Source organism: Vollenhovia emeryi, unplaced genomic scaffold (genome assembly GCF_000949405.1).
Source record: "Vollenhovia emeryi isolate VEMERY1.0 unplaced genomic scaffold, V.emery_V1.0 DF939123.1, whole genome shotgun sequence".
Lineage (NCBI taxonomy): Eukaryota > Metazoa > Arthropoda > Insecta > Hymenoptera > Formicidae > Vollenhovia > Vollenhovia emeryi.
This window is the reverse complement of record NW_011967243.1, coordinates 2,159,828-2,182,378: the sequence shown is the minus strand read 5'-3', so window position 1 is coordinate 2,182,378 and position 22,551 is coordinate 2,159,828. Positions and strand designations below refer to the sequence as shown.

Sequence of the window (22,551 nt, the reverse complement as noted above, 5' to 3'; positions counted from 1 at the left end):
GGCGGCGCCGCCGTTCCCGCGCGTCGCCGGAGTCCGCCTGGTCGGCTCGAAACGGGAGTCGCGTTCACGAGGACGATGCACCTGCCAGCCTCCGTCAATTTCGCCGACGTCCGTGCGCCAGCGAGGAAAGTGTGATCCGCGCGAGTTCGAGGCGACGACGGTGATTTTCTACGCGCGCGCGATTGAAGATGAGCAGGACAACGACACTCCAGCCGGTCGACATCGATCGGCTCCTGGAGGCGATCCACAGCCTCCAGAGATCCCTGGTCTGCGCGATCTGGTGAGTCCGCGCGCGACGGCGTCGCGACGTCGCCGGCGAGTCGCCCCCCCGAGCGGACCGGCGTACCGCGCGATCGACTCGCGCTCGATGACTGCGACGGGTATAGGTTAGGATTCGAGCGGTGCAACAAGTGTCCGGCGCGACTCGCGGCAATCATGAATCGAGGCGGCTTGACGGCTCCCGCTGATTCTGCACGAGGGGACGTTACAATTGGACCCCCGCGCGCGAGCTCGAGTGATTTTCTATCGTCCGGGCGAGGCAGCGAGACGAGGGGGAGAACCGCCGAGGGCATTGTGGTGTACACATTTGCGGCGTTGCTGGGCGTTACTGGGCCTTTTCTGGGCATTGTAAAAATAAACTAAGATAACAAGATAAAGTAGTGCCCGCTGGGCATTAGTGGGCGTTGGTGCACAAGATTTCAGTCAGCGGTTACCCCCTTGCAGAGAAAAGTACACGAAGCCCAGTTGATATTTAAATGACACGTCCGTTGCGTTAAGTCACTCGTGCGAATCGAGAGACTTTATCATTGAACCCTTGGGGACAGCACGCTCATGTACTTCCACTTTGTTTCAGCCTGGAGCTCATAACGGAGCCTACCAAGACACGGTGCGGCCATTCATTCTGCAAGGCCTGTATATTAAAATTACTGAAGAACCACTGCCCGCTGTGCAAGGAGAGCGTCAACAGACGCACCATTTCCAAGGACGATCACCTGCAGACCTGCATCGAGAGGTTCAACGCGCTCGTCGCTGCCGTCCAGAACGACAGTCACTTGGACGACAGTGAGTCCTTTTCCGAGTCGACCGAGTTTTCAATTCGTTGTTTGATAACAAGCGGGTACGAAATCCGTCTCTGGATCGCGTTAATCACAATTAGAGAATTCGAAAAGGAAAAGCAGAGAGAGAGAGAAGAGTAGAGGATACGATTCCTCTGGGAAGCGGCCGCTGCGCCAGCGGAACGCCGCGGTATCGAGAATCATTACACTGCCCCCGCTGGATAATAATCGTAATTTCCGCGCTAACTATTGATCCGATATTGTGTTATTCAACCGGGAACGGAAGTTAAAAGCACGGCGCCGCGGCGGACGCCCCCGCCGTAAAAGTACATTAAGTGAGGTCGGCGCTACGTTCCTGGGCGCGCGCGCCGGAGGCCTGAAAAATTTAATTCTCGATACTCCTGGGCGCCTCGATTCGCGCTATACGTTTTAGAGAAAGCTCAATGTTTTATGAGGCCCTGGAGTTCGGGTATCACGTACCTCCCTCACGTTATCCGGCTCCCTCGTGTTCAACACTCCAAATGTCCCTACTATAGATTTTTCCCCTTTGACCGTGTTTTTCGTTACTCGCTTTAACGCCACTCACTACGCGCGACACGCTGGTCGCACTTGGTCGGTTCGCGACGGTTCCCTCTGAAATGGCCCTTTCCGAGGGCGAAAGATTGTGAGCCGAGCCATGTGGAAACCGAATTTGTCTTTAACGGCGAAAACTGGGCTTTAAAAGTCAACGTTACACCCGTTGGTTTGTTAATTTTGTTAACGAGAGTCTGTAGTTAATTAATCGGTTTTTTCTTTTTATTGCAAAACGTAGTGTTGAATTGTAATTATTGTAAAATGCAATGTAAAATATTTGCACGAGAATGGATAGAGCCAGGCGCACGTTATGATTTTGCATATACCTTTTACGCTTTGATTATAAAGTGTATAATGTACACGTTAAAAATATTATATAAAATATAACGTAAACGTTTAAAATTACAATTATCATGTTTTGTGGACATCGCTTATCGCGGAATAGTAATAATAATTCCTGTTCAGCCGCGTAACAATTTTATCGGTGCGCTAGGCGTCGATACGTTGTAATACATTGTGATATTGTTATCGAGATCACTTAATCGCGGTTTCCCGCGCGAAAATTGGACAAGATAAGATGTATTAAGATTATTTTTACAGTTTTGACTGTAATTTTCAGAATTGTACTCGCCCGCATAGATTAGCACGCTCGGTATTCTAGAAATAGGACAATTAGAAGATGAAATAGAATCAGTGACACTATTTTCAATGATATGTAATTGTTTTCTGAATGGCAATGAGGCTAACGCGATTGTATCCGAGTTGATCTGCCTTTTCATAACGTTAGATGTTAGGAACGTACCACTTTAGCAATATCGGCAAATAAAGCGAGACGGTTTCGTCGATATCCGCGATAAAGCTCCGATAATATCCGTGTTACAGTACTATCGCTCTCGCATCAGCCGCGCGATACGAAGGAGAGCTGCTGTTATCCGGACGCTAGACAATCCAACTCCGACAAAGAAAGGTCGTCGAGGAATGAGACGCCTACTCGCCAATTGAATCAAAACGCGGGCGGACAAATCAACAGGCCGTCGACAAGTCGCGAAACAACGATTGATTGTTCTAATCGTCCGCGATGCGACTTCAACGCGCCAAACGAGAAGTCTGAACCTATATCGCCCTCCCCCCTCGTATCCCACGGCGATGAAAATGACAATGCGATTCACAGCCTGCCGGATATTAAAGTTCGCACGTGGATACACTCGATGCCCCCCGATATACTGACCGCCGATGATTGGATCGCGGGGGACGAAAAACCGATCGAAGACAAAGCTAAGTCGGCGAAACCAATATCCGACGACAATGGTAAATCAGACGAGACCGGCGAAGTACGTCACGGCAAGATCGACGCGAGCCGCAGAGCGAGCAGAGGTAGAAAACGTGGTACGGTTTGCCCAAAGCGTATCGACGCGGACGACGCGTTGTCCCAGGTGGATAAAGGGGCGAGGCAGATTGGCGAAGTAATAGAGATCGATTCCGCTGCTAGTGGATTGAAATACAAGGCGTGTCACGCCAGAGTACGCGCGAAGGAGAGCCACAGGATTGCTGCGGGGTCCAAGTCGGTCAATCAAAGTAAGTCGTCGTCACCGACGGCGGCGAGCGATCGGGTCGCGACGTCCGCGCCTCCGAGACCGAGCACATCCGCGATCGCCAAGCAATCCAACTGGTCCGGCATGATGGAGTTCAAGAAGGAGATGAAACGGACGAGAAAGGGGAAGATGAAGAGACTGAACGTGAGCACCAAGAAAAATAGGGATCAGCCTCGGATAGTCGAGAACGTTAAGCTCTCGCCGAGCAGCAAATTCGACTTGTCTGGCGTATCGACGACTTCTAACAAAAGCGGAAAAGCGACCAACGTATCTGACCGGTTAGAGTCGAGCGATCGGAAACGGGATGCGAGTGATGGGAGTCTGGACTTATCAGAAGTGACATCGTTGAACAAGACCAGTCGTCAGACGGAATCGCATAACGAGAGTAAGAACGATAATCAGAATGCATCGTTCATCACGCTGGAGGAAGGTAGGAAGTTACGCATATTAAATCTGAACGCCAATCAAGTGGGCAAAATTATCGGCCTCGAAAGTGCCGCGGAAGATACTCAACGTTCACCGAATCGACGTTGCGAGGAGAATGTCGCTGATTGCCGTGATTCACCGCGAAAAAGATCAGGCGTACCGACGCCGGAGAAACGCGAGGAACATGTACACGAAATAATCCGTGTACAGGTTCCTCGGTTTTCTCCGGCGTTGGTCTCGCAAACTTCTACCGGCAACTTTAGAAGTTCGTCCCGCTTGCCGGCCGAAAAACAGACTCCCGGACCTCGAGAGACCCGTGACGTTCAAGGGAAATCGAGTGGGGCTGCTTCTTCTCAATTTTCGACGCCGAACAAGGGTAGATTATCCTTGAGAAGAAAGCCGGAGATCGACGGTAACAGGGGCGTTGCTTCGCCACTATCGAGTCAACTTCCGCTGTCGTACAGAATATTGATTGACAAACGCAACGAAGATGTTAGCGGTCGCAAGAGCGTCGATTCGTCAGTACACGTGGACGGTGTGCCGTTTGATCGACTGAAAGTTGTGAGACGTGACCTGAACTTCCAGGCAATTCGCGAAGATCAACAGCGGAGCAACCAGAACACGGTGTCCGCACGCTCCGGCACAGTCGAAGCTGGAGATGGAAACGTTTCCGGAATTGTTCGTCAGGACGGAAAGCTCGGTCGCGATTCTGCGGCGCCGAGGAGGCCCGTCCCAACGGGATCGAGGGGTCTCGAGAATCAGGGGCATCAGTCTCTCGTGAAATTTATGCAACTGGGCGCGTTAATTAGGCAACGTAATATCAGATATTTTTACCTGGGCACGACTAAACGCGGGTGTTCGTTGCCAGCGGAATGTCGAACTACTCCGATTTGCAATATGCAGCAATCGGTCAGCGCACACGAGGCAGCAACGTCTCTTAATCCGTGGACCGATTCGCTAAACTTGAGGGGCATTACCGTGGTGGAGAATACTGGTTTCGCGAATAACTCGAGTTCGCACCAAGCGGCTTCAAAGGAATTCCCCGCGTTACCATCGATTTGCGAAGCTCCCGCGACCTCGACGCCGAAAAGAGATTTAAATCGATACAAGAGCGCGACACTCGTCCGCTCTTCGAGCGCAAATCACCAGTCGGATAAGTCAATCGCTGAAGGATCTCGATCTCTTCGTGAAATGTCTCGTGCGGATAAGAGCGCCATTCACGGGACAATAATCTCGCACACTTATCCAGGAACGTCAAATTCTATTAAACTGCTGTCACCGGACAAAGATTCGCAGCTGAAGTTCCTGGAGATAGACTCCCCGAGCGAGCGCGAGAAGGCGAGACGCGCGAGCTCGATTAAGTCCGCTATCAAAGGAAACAACTTTTCCGAGATGGAAAGCTCGCGCCTCGCAGCGTCGGCGCAGGAACCTTTCACCGAGGGCTCGTGCAAGAAGAAGAAAAGAATGAGATGCGCCAGTGACAGAAAGCTATTTCAGGACGGGCCTGACGACGGATGGTCCCGTGATTCCCGCCACTCGGCCAGCGACGGCAATCGAACCGCGGTGAAATTTGACAAATACAGCAAATTATCCGAGGAGGCGAGCTCGGGTCGTTTGGCCGCGAATAAAAAACGTCGCTTGAGTTCCCCGGACAACCAAGATGTCGCAATCCCGTCGGTTTCTAAAGAACAGGACGCGCCTGGGACAAAATTCACGATGTCTGACTCGGACATGGAATCGAGATCGGCGACACGTGTTGACACGAAAACTTTAAAGAGGTATTGATGAAAGTTTATATTTTATTATATGTGATTCCTTATATGTAAAACTCTATATTTTCCAATGTAGGAAAATTAATAAACGACACAACCGGCAAATTCTAATTAGAAAGATTTACTGCGAAAAATATTGCCTCAGCCAGAGTCTGAACCTGGACCTCTCTGCAGTCTAGGCGGGCGTTTCACCAATTCGATCACTGAGGCATGTGGCAATATTTGTCGCAATAAACCAGTCTAACGATGATATCTTCGCGTTTATCTTTCGACTTTAAACTGCGCAGCGATTCGAGTTGTCGGCAGTACACAGAACTATCGATACGCGATTATGCACCCAGAAGAAAAGTTTCTTGGAATTTTGACCTTACTAGAGTTTTATTTAATTTCAAAGAAACGATTTCTTTGCCTTAACCAAAATTTTATTTGACTGAGGCTGAAATTTCTAAGAAAATTCGTATCTGTTTCTTCAAATCTAGCTCAAATGTTTTAGTACCAGTAAATAAAAATTTAGTAGATTCAAAGAAACACCATTTCAACGTACCTCATTTTTTGTTTAAAAACCTAAATAATCTTTTTTCTGGGTGTGTGCGTTTATTAATTTTTCTACATTAATTATTTACTGGTGACAATAAATCTGTATGCCTGTATTCTATATCTTGTCGAGTATCTCCCGTTTTCCTGCTTCCAACACGCGTGCTTCTTTTCCCTCTACCTTTCTTGTTACAATCTTATTTCATATTTTTAGTTTTTATCGTAATTTGATTTATGTGATTGTAGAGATATCTAGCGTTACTACTGTTGATCGTAATTTTTCTCTACACAACTAACGAACTATTTTTGCCGCAGTTGAATGTGTCTCTTCTCGCCCTTCCTCTTCTTTTTCCAAGCTTCTTGCAACTACTCGGAGCGATTACTATTATACGCGCCCGTTATTACCGTTACTTCTCAGACGAAGTAATGCAACAAAGCGAAAGATAGTACGCTGCGCATTTAATCTCAGTAAAGTACTCCTGTCATGATTTTTTTTCCCCCCCGAAGACACAGCGGCGAGTGTCAATGGAGCGCATCGATTACGGACACGGCTGTGAAAAAATGTTCGACCAGGCAGGATTCTGACGGAGAATCTCACCGTATTCGGAATATCGATGAATGGAGCGATGAACACGACGCAACGGAAAAAAGATTGACGAAACAGGGTGGAAACTGCCAGAATAGCGTCAAACCAATGGGCAGCCCGCCCGAAGAAACCTCGGCGGGTCATCAATCGTCTCGTTCGAGCAACGTATCCAGGACAGAGAGGAGCAAAGCCGCAAAGTCAAGCCAGAAAAGTCCCGCGAGGGAGTCGGATATGTTTGAGAGCAATAGCCTGTTCAATTCGGAAAATCTGGACTGTATACTGCAGCAGCAACCGACAAAGTCGAACGCGGACGACACATCGAGGAAACGCGTGGACTCCTCTAACGACGACATTATAAACAGAGTGCTGCAGATCGATCGATCGCGAAGTAATCCCGGCGCATGTCGACCGACAGTCTCTACTTCTGCCTCGTGGAACGACGCTACAGGTCAAAGAGAAAGGGACAGCGGGGAGGACTTGTTACAGGACAATTTTAACGAGATCATGGCCAACGTCGAGCAGCCGCAAAGCAAGAATCTACCTGGTGTCGAACAACCGGAACGCAATCCCGATCGCCCGCTGGCGAGACAGAAAACGCCCAGCTATCCCGCGATGACAGATGAATCGCGCCGCGCCACGCAGGAAGCTCCGATCATGTTCCCGTCATCGACGAACGACATGTTCGAGTGCGATTCTCCTAGAAACAGCGAGTCACCTGCGACGAATGCTATCTCAAGAGATTTTGACAAGAAGAATGTAGCCTGCAGCCAGGAAAGACACGGCTACGTGAGTGACCAGAGAGACAGAAGGGATGCAACGGCAAACGTCGACGCGTTTGACAAAGACTCACGTAAGAAAATCGTATCGAAGCACAATGTATCGCGAGAGATGGACAAGTCCCTCGAGGAGCGTGGTGGTTCGATACAATCGGCGGGTCGGCTTCACGTTGACGATGACGACACGCAAAAAGTAACGATTGGCAACGGGTCAAATTCGAAGGATGATACACTCGAGCAAGATTCGTTCATGAATATTACGCTGCATCAAGCTCGGCTGCAATTGTTTGAGGAGGATCTGCTCGGCGTCGCGGCCCAAAATCAAACAGATGCGAGAAAAACGATTTCGCAGGAAGCTTCACCCCGAGAGGAGCAACGCACTCCGAAAAGAAGAAGGCAGAATACTCGGTGCAGAGATGCGGAGCCAGAGGTAAGTGTTTGTTCTGTCTCACGATATCTTTCCTATTTTTATCTTTTTTTTTTAGTTTCTTCGCGAAAGTTTATCTTTGATATTCCGCAAAATAATGTTTCCCCATCTCGTCTCGAATTTGTACAAAAAATCCACGCCCGTAACGAATTGAGTTGATATCTGCAAGTGTAAAATTTATGTCTAATATACAATATTTGAATAGTTCTCGTGAAACCGATAGCGCGCGGAGAGAATGCAAGGGAAGCGCATCGCAAGCAGGTTTCCTCGGGGCTTATGGAAATTTCTACCTTATCGAAATAATTATAATTCGCCTAATTACCTTTCTTGCGTGCTCAAGTTTAAGATCAAAATTTGACCCGCGATATTAAATGCTTAGCAACGTAGCAACATAAGTGCGCTAAATTCTATTAGATTTCACGAACGTCGCAACGGGTTTTTACAACCTGCCCGCTTTATGAGCGAGCACTTTACGTCGGACTTGTGTAGAGTTTACAATAGTTTACATAGAAATAGAGCAGCGAATGCATTATGAAATAGCCTGTTCCGTACGTATACATCACCTTTCGCAAGCTCGCGCTGCTATAAAGTGCGCCATTTGCAATCTCATTTAATTCAGTCGGTAATTTATAACGGAATTATGATACGCGTGCGGTATATGTTGACCCTACGGCACAAAAGCTTCTCTGTGCGCCGTAACGAGTATCATATAGCACTTTTCAACGCAGGAACACTCGGCCGACGAGGACGACATGGTGGAGGGGACTCCTGAGAAAAAGATGAAGAGGTAAGTACTCGTACTCTTTACGCTCTTCTCTCTTACCCACGTGCACTCTTCGTGCCTGTACTTAGGTGTTTCTGCTGCTTAGGTAATATGCACGTGGCCATAAATACGATAGCGTACGTTGCGTGATTCACAAAGAAACGAGCTGTCCCTCTGCCTTTTCAAGCTTCGAGCACGTCGAAAAGACGGGCAAAAGTTAAAAATCATAAGATCGAAATGATTTGGTAATGCAATCGACTAACATGTGACGGTTGTTTTTTTTTAGTATAGTTTCTACTCGATATTACTTGTACACACTGAGGAGAGAGCTATTGAAATGACTAAATAGGTTTAGCTGACGGTATTTCTTTAGTTCCAATGTGTTTTTAAGCTAAACGTGTAGTCACTTATCGAAACTTTTTTTTAATTTACGTAGTAAAACAATAATTTTTCTAAGGCTCTATGTATCAAACATTAATTGAAAGTTCGACCACTTGATAAGGACCTGATACCTGGGTCGAAACGTCGTATCGAGTGTAATTTTTAATCAAATATATTGCCAGTTGGATCGACAAAAAGCTCTGTTTCCTATTAATTAAAAGAACGCAACGGGGTAATAAGAGCCAGACGCTAGATGTTAGGTGCGGATGTAACAAATTTATATTATTTATTTGAAACTTAACAACGTTAAACGTGGTCAAAACGTTTGACATTGTTAATTTTCAAATAAATAATATAAATTGTCGATGAATCGATATTTGTATCGAATAATTTTGTCTACAAAAGTGCATTAAAATCTGCCAAACAAAACACGCGCGATTGTTTAGAAAATCGCCTTAGAAAATCGAAAAGGGTGATTCTGAATATCCCTGTTAGTTCGGGACACGCGCGAGGTATATTGTAATAACGTTGCAGCAGCGCAGATGACGTTAAAACGATCAAACTAAGGGATCGACCACGAGCAAGTACGCCTAATAACTTCTTAACGTCGGTGTCGTCAACTTCCGAACGGACTCCGAGTACATTGAGATTGGGTCAGATAGCTCGTCCTCGCTTGACTGACGCGAACACACCTACGACACCGTTCAGAATGTGTCCAGCTGCGCAAAGTACGCCAATGACAGGGCACAATTCCATCGTCAGGCCGTCCAGTCGTCTCGACGTATCCGGCGGGAGCAGAAGGGTTGAGCGTGTAGAAAGCGGTAGCATCTTGTTGGCGAAGCAGGTGGACACGAGGACGCAGCAGAATGTCAGCTGGCAGCCTGTGCCTCAGGAGCGAGACCTGTGCTTCGTATGCACGGGCTTGTCGCAGGGCGAGGTCGCCATCGTCAAGAGCTTCGCGGCGAAGCACAACGCGAATTACGTGAACCAGTTCGACTCTGACGTGTCGCACGTTATCGTCAAGACCACCGGCGAGCAGAACGCGGCGAAGAGTACGTTGAAGTATCTGCAGGGTATCGTTCACCGAAAGTGGATAGTCAGCTTCAGATGGGTCCGGGACTGCATTATAGAGCAGAAGCTGCTGGACGAGGCTCCTTACGAGGCCACCACGGAGATGGAGGATGGTATTAGCGTCGCCGGACCTCGTACCGCGAGACTATGTGAGAGTGGTCTTTTTCAGGACTTCACGTTTCTGTGCGTCGAACCGTACGACAACGTTTCGCTGGATCAGTACCAGGTCAGTGTTCGGGTCGCTTAATTTTCGCGACCGGTAACGAGAAAGACGTCGCATTCCGAGTTTCCGCCCTCGGAATCGCTGGAACGTTTATCTCCTTCTTAGACACTATTAACTTTTACGCTGCCGGCATTTCTTCATTAAAATGAAAAGGTCTTCTTTTTTTCACCGAAAATTTACCTACATAAATTACACACACATATTGCGCAGAATTTCAAGATTTGTTAGAGCCACAAAAGTAACTCTTCCGGCAGTCTAGAGATCAACTTCTGTTCGAGAACGCGACAGAGCTTCTTGGACTGTAATTAAAATCGATTCGTTGTACATGTCACGTGGACCGGAAGGATTTTTATTTACGCATTCGGTCGCAGCCGCACCATTTACAGTTGGACCAGGTCCAAATCCATCATGTAACGATACCTTTGGTTTTTAGCGCTTGCTACTCGCTGCCGGAGCCTCGTTGGTCAATACCGTCGACGTTCTCGCTGAGAGAAGAGGCGTGAAGGGAATTGTGATCCAAGAGAATATTCATGATAAAAAAATTATCCGTAAGTTGTCGCAAATAAATAAATGAATGCGCGATGCATCCTTGTGCAAAAATATTTTAAAAGAGTCTGACGCTCATGTTGATATTTACATTAAATATACACACGATTTTAATTATCGGTATTTATATAAAAATTATAATAAAAATAGCTAGAAAACAATTCTATGGAAACGTATTAAAATACGTTTGTGTTTCGGTTTGTTGGATAGATCATTGGTGCCGAGTTACCAAGGCGGCGGACATTTCTGTGCAGTGGATAGTAGAATGTATCGGCCAATACAAATTACTTAAGCTAACACCATGTATGACCAGTCTCTCGCCACACGAATTGTATGCTATCGGCTACCCGCGAGATCTCGTAGAAGAAGATAAGGATTTCGTCGACGATGAATAGACAGAAAAAATGCGCGTGTTCGTTGATATTCCGTGCCATCATTTAAGTTTAAGTTTTCAGTAGAATAAACGAAATGGCTACGATAGATAGATTTACAATTATTTGGTAGTACAGTAATGGCTACGATATTTACTGTACTACCGAATAATTGTAAATTTATTTTTTGTTCTATCCAATATCTATCATCACGATACAAACTGTTATATACGACTTCATTGTTTCTACTTTTGTACACAGTATATATGAGCCAACGTTACCAAGTATATTGTAATTTATTTATGTTTTCCTAATACAGAACGTTTTCTATTCGCTGAAGTCTGCCTCTCTCCTCATTTTCCTACAATTCCCCGCACACTCGCCCGAGATCAACATCTTCGTTGCTCGTTCGCTGCTGCCGTCCGCTTTCCGAAAACTTCTCTCCGTCTGGAGATCCATCTTACGTAGCATTCCAATTTAGCCTCGAGAGTTTCCCCGAGACCGCGGTAAATGCCGGTCGCGAAATACCATCTTGGAGATATCTGACGCGCGCCTCGCCGATGGGTGGGTGCGAGAGAAGAAGACGAAATCCATGCGGACGTGATGACGCAAAGGACAGGTCTTTTCGCGATACGACAATGCCGAGATCGTAAAGTCCGCCTGTCGTGCGGGAACGCGTCGGGGGTATTCATGTATTCACCCAACACACGTACCCATATTGATTTGCCCGGGACCACCTGTAGCCAACTCTCATCCGCTCGCGCATCGCACGGCCTTTATGAATCCCGTCCAATGGTACGCAGACGAGAGGAAACGAACGCCCCGCATTCTGTATTCTCGATTTCGATATTAATATCGCGGCGATACACATGCGAAGAACGAATCGGGGGATATAAGGGTTCGCGAGAATTCGCGGCTGCAAAAGCACGCCGGTACTCTCCCCCAGACGTCGCGCGCCAATTGCCGCCGTAATCGACCCTATCCGTTCCGAATAATATCTCCGACGTGCGTCGCAAATTGATGAAAATATATTCGATGTTTACCGCCAATGGTGGATGACTGCGGCTTATGAATTATGCAGGCGGAATCTACAGTCTAACAATGGCATTCGTGCATCGCGACAGAACGCTTTGTATGAGCCGCGGTGAATTTTGATTTGAGACAAGTTACTCGGGATTTAACCGTCTCTCCTTTCGCCGTGTAGGGAGATTCGATTATGCCTCTTCCCTCACACCGTAGCCACGTAGCTCGGGGGACTGTTGAAGTTCAACCATTGTGCGCGGCTTCTACTGTACCCGTGTTTGCGAATCGCTCTCAATTGAACGGAGAGTATTGGAGGATTCCATTGTGTTTTCGCGCGACGCCACTCATCTGCGTGTGCGTGCGCGGGCGCCCATTTATGTCGTTCGCAGGTGGCAAAATAGTAGAACATTATTGTCTTCGAGGCGGCGCCTTCGTTAAATTGAAATCGTCACGCCAGACACTAACGAGAAAAGTATAAGCTTCTTTCTCGACGCTAACGAGAAAAATACAAGCTTCTTTATAGACGCAGGGACTAACGAGAGAAATGTGAGCTTCTCTATCTCGCACCAGCATAGCGGATGCAGATCTTTTTGATCGCGGAGAACCATATCAAAAGTATTACTTCCACGCGCAGACTCATTGATAATTACGCTACTTTCTACGACGTTTCTGCACGGAGAGAATTTTTTTTTCAAATTTACCTGAATATCACGTGATCGTTTTACTCGCAAAGTGGTAAAATTTCAAAAAACTCTGATAAAATGTATAGTCCCACGACTTTCGGGGTGAATTTTCGGAGAAAATTCCGCGTGTAGCGGGGAAAAATTTCTGTATGTTACAACAAACAACGAATAAATCAATCCGCGATCGTCTATACTTATATCATAGATAAGCGTCGGCCTAGCAATCAAGCGCGTGATTACACAGGGGTCATTAATAATCACGTTCGCGGGTGATAATAACGCTCATCAGATATGCTCGCTCCATCGCGCGTTGGTCTTCGCGTTGTAACGTATCTCGCGTAATAGTAACGTTCGCGCGCATGGCATCTCGTTGCCGGTCTGTTACGTAAAGCGTAGGCAATAGCCCCACGCTTATGAGTTCCCACTTAATCACTCCGAGAGGCAACAAAGTTCCGCGCTATCCCTACAACTGTCGGAGCATTCCATTCGGACGCCGCGTTAATTGCGCCGCGCGTTCATCTAAGCGTAGCTTTAATCCATCAATGCGTGCGAAACGCGCGCGTTCATGCGCCTAGACGCTTCGTTTGGACCTCGAGCGTCGGGGAAACTCTCGACCGAGAGGACACCTCTAAAATTTTTTACCTCTCGAAAATACGAATGTACTTCTCAAATTTTAATGGTGCGATCTTTATTCTCAATATCCCGAGTCGAAATTCTGACCCTATGTTGAACCTTAGGGCCTACTAATAAGGTTCTAAAATGCGTAGTTTTTGAAAAATTTAAGGGTTTCCATACTTTTTCCTCACCCTGTATAGTAGGACCTAAGACAGTAAAAGAGGTCGAACTGCAAGTACAAAATTGACTCCTACTTTAAAACTGATAGTGTCGGAAATATCTGCTTTTGCCAATTTAGCATTAAAGTAGGTCCTTTTAGGAGCTAAAGTAAATTTTTAGAATTAAAGATTCAAGGGAGGAGTAAAAAAATATAATGTCATCAAAGTAGGTTATCGCTGGTCTATGTAGGTGTATAGATCAGCTAAGTAGGTGTATCCTTAAAAGTGTCAAAATAGTACCAAAATTTCGACTCGGGATATCTACGTAAATAATACCTTTCTTACGTCGCGAGAGGAAAACGGACAATTGTGTAACCGCGTGACTTGAAACGGGTTAATGCACGTCCATATCGATGAGTGATAGTGGGCCATCAGCGTTTCATCGACCTGTACCTTATGCGTTTCGAGACAATACCACCCGCTCCTTAGTATCGCCAAATTGTCCGGTTAAATTACAATTTATGAAAAGTACGGCAATAACTTTTTATCGCTCCGATAAATTACTGTGTGGATCGCTGTTACTCGAAGCAGCTTCTCTTCAGGTCAAGAGATCACCTCCGTAAAATGGAGAGTCCTTCCCACCCGTGTAGGGAATATACAGAGTATTCGCCGATCGCATTTGACGAAGCGATGTATATATAGATTTCAACAATAGAAATGGAAACGAGAGTGTTTAAATTTTTCCATTCTTACTCAACTGGGAACTGAATTTATCAATATTTTGAGTTTTTACCCGATTCGTGCACGGTTATTAAATTGAATGCTAGCTAATTCGAGTTAACGTTTGTATTTTTTGCGGTATTACAAACTGAACTTAATTGAATTCTCTTCAAATATTTCTGTAGAATTTTAGATACGCTTTTGTGTTTTTTTTTAACTGTACGATTTCCAAGTTGCAATTGTAAGAATTTAAAACGGTTACTCTATTGATAATGTATCCAAAAATTTCATTATAAAGGTATTTTTGCGTGTTCTATTTAAAATTTATTCCTTTTTCGAGTTTACTATAGCTACTCTTTTACAAAAGCATAACAATTCCAAAATTATTAAATTTACACAGCATAAAAATTATGTTTTATATTGATTTCGCACAGTACACATCGAACTAAAAATTCTTTGGAATGTAAAATGTAATGTTTAAAATTACATATATGTTCTTTCGAAAAAGTCCCTCATTATGTTTGTATAAATATGCCCCAATAATAGACAGTTAAAATATTAATATCAGTACATAGGAAAAATCCAATAAATTGCTTGATAAAAAAGTCATGATATCGGTCATATTATAATAATGATCAATATATTGAAATAACCTCAAAAGTTGTATATTAATATTAATCGACGTATTTAAAATCCGGTAGAAAAAACTATCGTTATCCGACGGTTACTATTTCCAGCACGTACTTTACTTATTTTCAATGCCTGAAAATGCACGCTGATGTACGACGCGTGATAGTATCTGCTTTATCGCCTCACATATTTATTCTGTGCGAAACTTTCCCACGGAATGATACAATAAACCAGTGTAAAAAATGCCGCCGATAAGCGATAAATAACGAATAGCTCGGTCCACCGCCAAGACTACCATCTCGTGCGAACAATTTCACGGAACATCGCGCATGCCCTGCGGACAATAACGGACCGTCACCGGAATACGATGTGACGCGAGCCGGTACCTTTTATGAGCAATTTCGTGAAAAAAAAACTGTCACTTTTTATCTCCGGGGCATCTTTGGGGCCACACCGTTGACAGAATCGAAGAATGGAACGCCGGCCGTCCTTTCTCCGTCACGTCGTTTTCTTTAATTGGCAATAAAACGCAAACATCAAACGTCATCGTCACAATAGGCGGCGAAAACAAAAGCTCGAAAGCCTGGAGGAGATCGCGAAGAATTTGAATGAAGGCAGATTCCGTATTCGCTCGCTTTAACTTCCACGTCATGTGTCCAACGCTCATCTCGGCAGAAAATTACACATCCCGGGTAATTAACGTCTCGCGAATAACACAGAAAGAGAGCAGCGTGAGGGAATAATATTTTACTTACTATAGAGATTATTTGGTCGAGTCATGTTGTCATGGTTTCATTTAGAAAAAAAAGTGCAATCCACTTAAATTGCCGCGCACGAAAATTGTGCAACTAAGCATAAAAGCAGACATTTCCGTTTTTGTTTTAATTAACATCAGCTCTTAGACCGATATCTTCTGAATTAAAAAATTCTAAATCTTTTCATTTCCTTTAATGACTAAAAAAAGACATCTTATTTTTTCACGGTGGAAATGATAAGATAAAGTATATTCATAGATATATGAAATATCTGAATTAAATACCGAAGTTAAATATCTAATTTCAAACTAGAGATCTTTCCATGTTGATTATTTTACTTTCTGATAACTGCAAGGTATTGTAGTTGAATAAACTGTTACTTTAACTGATATTAATGAATGTACAGTAGAGTTACCTTAGAAATAACGAATCTAAAAGGAAGAAAACTCCCCACTAAGCACTTGCACCTTTTACAATAAATAGTACGACCTCTACGCTGTAAAATGAAACGATAGAACTTAAGAATATTGTATTTCGAGACCGCCATCGCCATCTCTAAAACCCAGAAATAGAACGTGAGAATTCATGAAGGTCTGAAATCTACCAGATTTTTATAGAATTATTCAGCCAATAGTCGGTAATGAAAATAAACCAAATTACGAGATCGCCTCAATAACGTACACATATAATAGACGAATTTGATTTCCAAAACGAGGTCGCGTTCTTCAACGAGCATGAAAGACAAAGACTGCAAACAACGGGGACGGGATTTGCGTGCGCGTACATTTGGATGCATCCGATGGGGAAAGATTGGAGCATCATCCCCGGCACTCTTAGCCCCTCGGTCCGCTCGCCAATTAACAATAGCAAGTGCCGAGAGACGACCTTTCCACTCTGCTAATTTGCTCTGGATTTAACTGCAGCGCACTTTAGTCGCAAAGGCATTCCGACAAGCTGCTCGACGCCCGCGAAAATGACTCTCGGTATCTATGTATTCGCAAATTGGTTTGCGTAACTGGACGAGACTATTCCGCTGGTCGCAGGTGAAATTCGTGCCACGGCGGGTCGAAACACGAGAGGAAAAAGTCAGATGGAAATTCAGGGCGATTGATTTTGTACACCGGGACGCTTAAAATAGCGAATTAAAGAGATCCGTATATAAGATACCTCGTTCAATGTTAGATAATGCTTGTCGCTGTTAACAAAATAAGTAAAAAAGCACTGAATCGCATAGAGGAAAGTCCTCTGTTACGAGATAGGTTTCTAATATGAGACAGCAGGTTTTCAGCACCCAATTCAATCACAATTTTTTTTTCGCAACGATTACACAATTTAACAATTTTCGACTAAACAGATTTCGTTCCAAGGACAAATTCGTGATGTCTATTAATTTAACAGAAACCCCGCTATCTCATATTAAGATCTTATTTCACAATAGAGGACTTTCCTCTATAGTTTCAGTTGGAAGAAAATTTTTATGAATGCTGTATGAAACAATACGCAATAACAATAATTAATTAATTAAAAATTATTACGCTGCCTCCAGCTTGCCCGGGTCTAAGTATGATTTGGCGTTCTAGTTTGTATTTGAGTTATATCTTAAAAAGGTCCTGATTAAACTTTAGTTGATTAATTAATCGTTATACTTTTTAATGTAACTTTATCACGACTTGATTTTATTTCCGGAGACTATACGGCATTACGTCAACGTTGATAAAGTAGCCGTTAAACAATAAGAATCATCGCGGGAAGGAGACGGTCGGATATCGAAGCTGGTGGTGTTCTCTCGTAATCTAACGTCCCGGTGTACGTCGTCGCCTGGTTGAAGCTCGGTGACGAAATTTGACACACGTCGCTTAAAATGTCACGCTGCAACGTGACTTGTAGCCACAGGACGTGGAGCTCAGAATTTACGTGAGTCGAGTTCGCAAACGATCTCGATGTCCGACTTAAATTGAATAAACTTGAGGGTTGCTATGGAGCGCTGCGGCAAAATGCAAGCACTTCCCGAAACCGTAAGACTTCCGGATTTCGTAAGCCTGTTTAGGGAAAATTCGCAACGTGGATATTGATAAATAAGTCTACGTTTTCGCGATTCCCCATAACGACGTAAAGCCTCACGATAAAGCTCCCATATGTTCGCGGAATGCGAATCAGTATTCATGTGCGTGTTCTTTTACATCTTCTTCGCTATATTTCTGAATTTCAATTGTGTTAATCAATGTACAGTCTTATTCCTTAATGCCTGGACCTGCATTTTTATCATAATTTTTCTCATAATAATATACGAGTCACTAGTTTCAGGTTGTACGTATGTGCTACCACAGACTTCTATAGAAGCTGTATGAACCACAGCCTGAAACTCATCGATGTATAGTTGGGAGCAAAGATTATAAAAATGTGAATCCTAGTAAAACTGAGGTCCAGGCATTAATGAATAAGACTGTACTAGTAACTTTCCTTTTGGAATCAAAAGGGAACGTAGCTCCCGCGGTAAATGTTCATATTTTACAATGACGAATCGGGCATACGCTGTTTCGCGCGGATGAAGCTTGCGGGTCTCAAATTTCGGGCGGAAATGGGGCTGAATCGATCGCGCAACTTTTGCAATTTTTAAACTGCAGAAATTAAATTCCGTGAAATCCGCGGGATTAATAGCAGCCAGCCGCGAAGCACGGAGCAAAGTCGGGAGAAAAGTTGAGATACGCTTCGATACCTCGCGTTATCACTGCTTCGATGAGTGAGTATTTTGCGGTGCGCCGTTTACGGCGGCGTGCGAGTGACAGCGGTTTATACGATTCGCGAATTATTATGCGGATCACAGCGAGGTGGGCGCGATATCCCTAACTTGCCACTCCTGCTGGGAGTCACGTAGAGGATGCTTTGTGCAACGAGCATGTAATTTCATCTCCACCGCTGGTCGGACATTTGTCAGCACACGGCTGAGGTCTCGATTTCTTGAGCCGCGTGACAGCCAATGTGATTTCGTTTGCGTACCTTATCCCCGTCCGTTTAAACAATTGCTCGACAAAATTCAACAAGTTCGCCAGAGACTCGTCAACGTTTCAACGGTCTGTCGTCTGGCGTAATTTTTCAACCGAAAGCTAAGCTGTGAAAAATCATGGTTCTTTTTTTAGAAAGCAATGTTGCTTTTTTTATTTCTGTCCTATGAGGGGGCTTTTGTTTGCCACGTTAAAGCTCCGTCGTTTTATTTACGGTTTCCTCTTTCTTTCATCCCGTGACGGTGATTTATTAACACATTTCCAAACGATATAAATACGACACTTTGAGAGGCTCTATGTTAAAATTGCGATAAGGTAAAGAATTAAAACGTTACAAAAGTGAAGCAATGATTAATTGCATACAGGAAAATTTTACACGTGATTTACTTATGATGTACGACGGAAAGTGATGGGGGAAAAACAATGTTTAATGAACCCGGTCTACAGAGGGTAAGTACTGTGCCAGAAGTTCCGTAAATATAATTCTAGTTATTCATTTCAACCGTGGGACTTTATTCTTTACTCTGAGTGATTCGGCGCAGCTCTTATAATTCTCAACTGTCGTAAAGAGTGAGTCCCCGGAGAATCAAATGGCTTATTGCGAAGTTGTAGCGGTTCGTGCAACCGCAGGCGCACAGAATATTTCCCAATTGACAAACTTTACACGTGTATACGTGCATGTCACATTTGTACGCTGCGTATGCACACGTTTCGATCTACCTGCGCCCGAGAACATAAATCGAGAAAGCGGGCTGTTTGCTCTTGCAAAACGTTATTCTAGACCCATATCAAAGCGGTACTACCATTAGTGGTAGTATGTACCGAGTATGAAACTAAATTATTCGGACTCATTGTAATTTTACTCGGCTTTTTCTCATACTGCATTTTCCTCGCTTTTCCTTCGCGCAACTTCTTTATGCGTCTACTGCGTCTCCAGCCGAGGTTGCATTTTTATCTCTGCGCCGAGTCACGAAGAAAATTGTCAGTAAATTTATATTGTCCGAGTGCTACAAACTTAAGTATTTACAAGACAGCAAGTAAATGGGAATAAAAAAAGCAGTCTTGTATAATTCAGGAACCGACGCGGGCTGCATAAAAATTAATCGAAAATCGATTACTGCTTCAAGCCACTTCGAAATAATGAATTAATGATTTCTCTAGCTAGTAGCGTAGTATATTTTTTTCTTACAATTTTTATCGCAAAGAGAAGTCGGGGGGGAACGTTTCCTGAATAAATGAATGAGGATTAAAGCAGGATAATTACATAAAATGCGACGTAAGAAATGTGCAAGGTGAATCAGAATTGTATTCAATATAGTCGATATCTGGTCGAAGATAAGATGTACCGATGTACCAAAAAAAAAATACGAATACGAAGTCGCAGTGGAAGCGAGAGAATATTAATATTATAATACTGTCGAATCGTCGGAAGCCTCCCTGCGGGGAACATTGTATTTCATTTTTCGCGTCTCGCCATAAATCTGCGCCGGGTTTGATTAAAACCGGCGCGCGTGCCGAAGCAATCTCGCAATTTCGCGATCCGCGGGATTTATCCAAGAAACCAGGAGCCCGGCTCCGCGTAATGCGACCCATCGAAACTTTGCGGGCATACGCGGCATGCGGGAAAAATCGTGTAACGAGACGTGTTTACGATGGAAAATACGCGAGAGACCGGGGCAAAAATGATGGCCGGCAAAGTTGCGGGCGTTGGAGCAACCGCTGACAAATTCTGCCATTTCAACGGGCAGAGGTGGAAGTTCGCGACCGTGGCTCGCGCGAACTAACGAGTTGCCATATCGCTGCGAGCGCTTTGGATAATTCTCTCGTTTTCGCGCTTAGAGTGGCCCTTCGCAGCGAGGGCCGCAAAGCTGTCGTCTGTATTATCATTATAGACATAGTATATAGACTGCGCATTTTGGCTGCAGAAGTGTACAAACTTTAGAAACGGACAACATACTTTGGACTAGAAACCCTGTAATCAGAGACTGGCCACAAGAGTTCGTCAAATTCCTGTGAGTGAGAGAGAAACACAGGCTATCTCGTCTGCCTCTACAATCGTAGAATCGTAGAAGAGTGAGATAGCCTATGTTTCTCTCTCACTCGCGGGAATTTGACGAACTCTTATGGCCAGTCTCTGAATGCAGGGTCTCTACTTTGGATCTTATTCTCTCTCTATCAATACCTGGAGTGGAGCAAAAATTCAATATGGCTACTGTGCTTGACAGAGTGGACAGAGCCGTTGTGGACGACACGGCCTCGTCCACGTCCCTCGGCTGCGGTCTCGGTCCCGTCGCCGCTGTCCGAACCTCCGTCGCTTGCTAGGGCACGCACGCAAGGCCACTGATGACCGCCGTCGTCGTCGCCGTATCGCTTATCCTTTGTAACGCTTATCCTTTGACCTCTATCTTTCCCCTACACTTCTGTTACTCTTCTGTTAAACCCACTACTTCACTAGACAAAGATGAGATGCGACCCAACACCAGCTATCTCGTTCTAAAACTCGTACACGTTTTCACACGGGTGAGGTAGGGAACGCGCAGTCTATTCTTACATGTCTATGATTATCATTCGGACGAATTTCCCTTCCCGCGAGCCCGACGTTAGCAGCTTTCTCGCAGGCTACGAGTTCGCGGGACCGATAAGACAAGCTTATTTGCGCGTCCACGGCTTATATATCGCTTGCATATACTTGAATGTTAAGCTTATCTATCCTTAATTAAAGTTCGTTGACAGTTGTAAAGTTCTCGTCAAGCGAGCCACCCGCCCGACGTAATTAACTCATTATTAAATTACGGGATGCGAGTTATATTTTGCGAGAGGCATGCGCAAAGTGTGTAAGTAATTCAATTCGAACTGGTTCAAAAGCTCATTAAAGGGAAATATATGACAGAACGTAACGCTTCATTACACAAACGAGATGCAAACCGATTACACCGTAGGGTCCAGAATGCACACGCATCGAAATATGTACGCACGTAGGACGATTTTAGAATCTACCGATGGTCAAGTGACCGTACGTCTCTTTATCAATCGGAGCGTCGCGTGCGAATCATTTCTATCTGCTTTACACTCTTGCTGGAAGGGAATTTACGTATAGCACGCGCACGGCGTCCGAGCACGTCGATGTTAAAACATTTTTGATATTTTAGCGCTTCGCGTTATCGCATATGCGCGCGATAATGCATCTGTACGTGGCGAGAGTGCATTATTAAAATGCGCATCAGCATTTTGCGTATTGCGCAAAACACGACGGACGCACCATCGACGAGGTCGCTGATATTTTCCGTGCCCGCGTTTTCGAACGAGATTATAACGCTGCGATTTTCGCAGGCTTTAATTCCCCCCCGTCGATTATTCGCTCGTATTACAATCGTATTCGTTACGGAGAGCAACGACCGTAAGAGGATTAATATTGTATCTCAGCTATTATTTATAGATGAAATTGCACGACGGTGGAAATCCGCGCTTTGAACGCCGCTCCCGCCGTCCGTCCGTCGCTCGTCAGACGCGGAGGGTCAACTAACGCACACTGCTGGTGCAGAGGAAAAAAATCACGTTCTTTTTACATCCACTTCCTTCTCGCTCGGCGACACAAAAAAATGGAGTATCTTAACGCTCCCTGTACTTTTGCACGTTGGAAATCTGCAGGGAGGCGAGTAAAGTAGCATGTCACTCGCTCGCTTCTTTCAACGCGGAAAAGTAATAAGAAACGTAAAAGCGAGTAACTTCGCGGCGCTCGACCTGGTGTCCTCAGTTGGCTTCGCGTGGACCATTCGCGACATTATTTATCGGTATGCTCCTACAAGTTAGAATACACAATTCTCGCAGCTACGCGGGCGAGAAACATATAGCTTCCGGGATACGTGCAT

At 45.0% G+C, this 22,551-nt stretch overlaps 1 protein-coding gene across 1 annotated transcript; it reads left to right on the top strand.

The window, feature by feature from the left end:
• The first annotated feature begins 107 nt into the window (after positions 1–107).
• Positions 108–11,435, top strand: LOC105569674. The gene is made up of 8 exons (XM_012026315.1): positions 108–280; positions 854–1,062; positions 2,511–5,424; positions 6,460–7,744; positions 8,470–8,528; positions 9,420–10,182; positions 10,613–10,727; positions 10,936–11,435. Exons 1-8 carry the CDS (start codon positions 189–191, stop codon positions 11,118–11,120), a joined length of 5,622 nt encoding a protein of 1,873 aa, XP_011881705.1. The 5' UTR covers positions 108–188; the 3' UTR covers positions 11,121–11,435.
• The last annotated feature ends 11,116 nt before the right edge of the window (positions 11,436–22,551 follow it).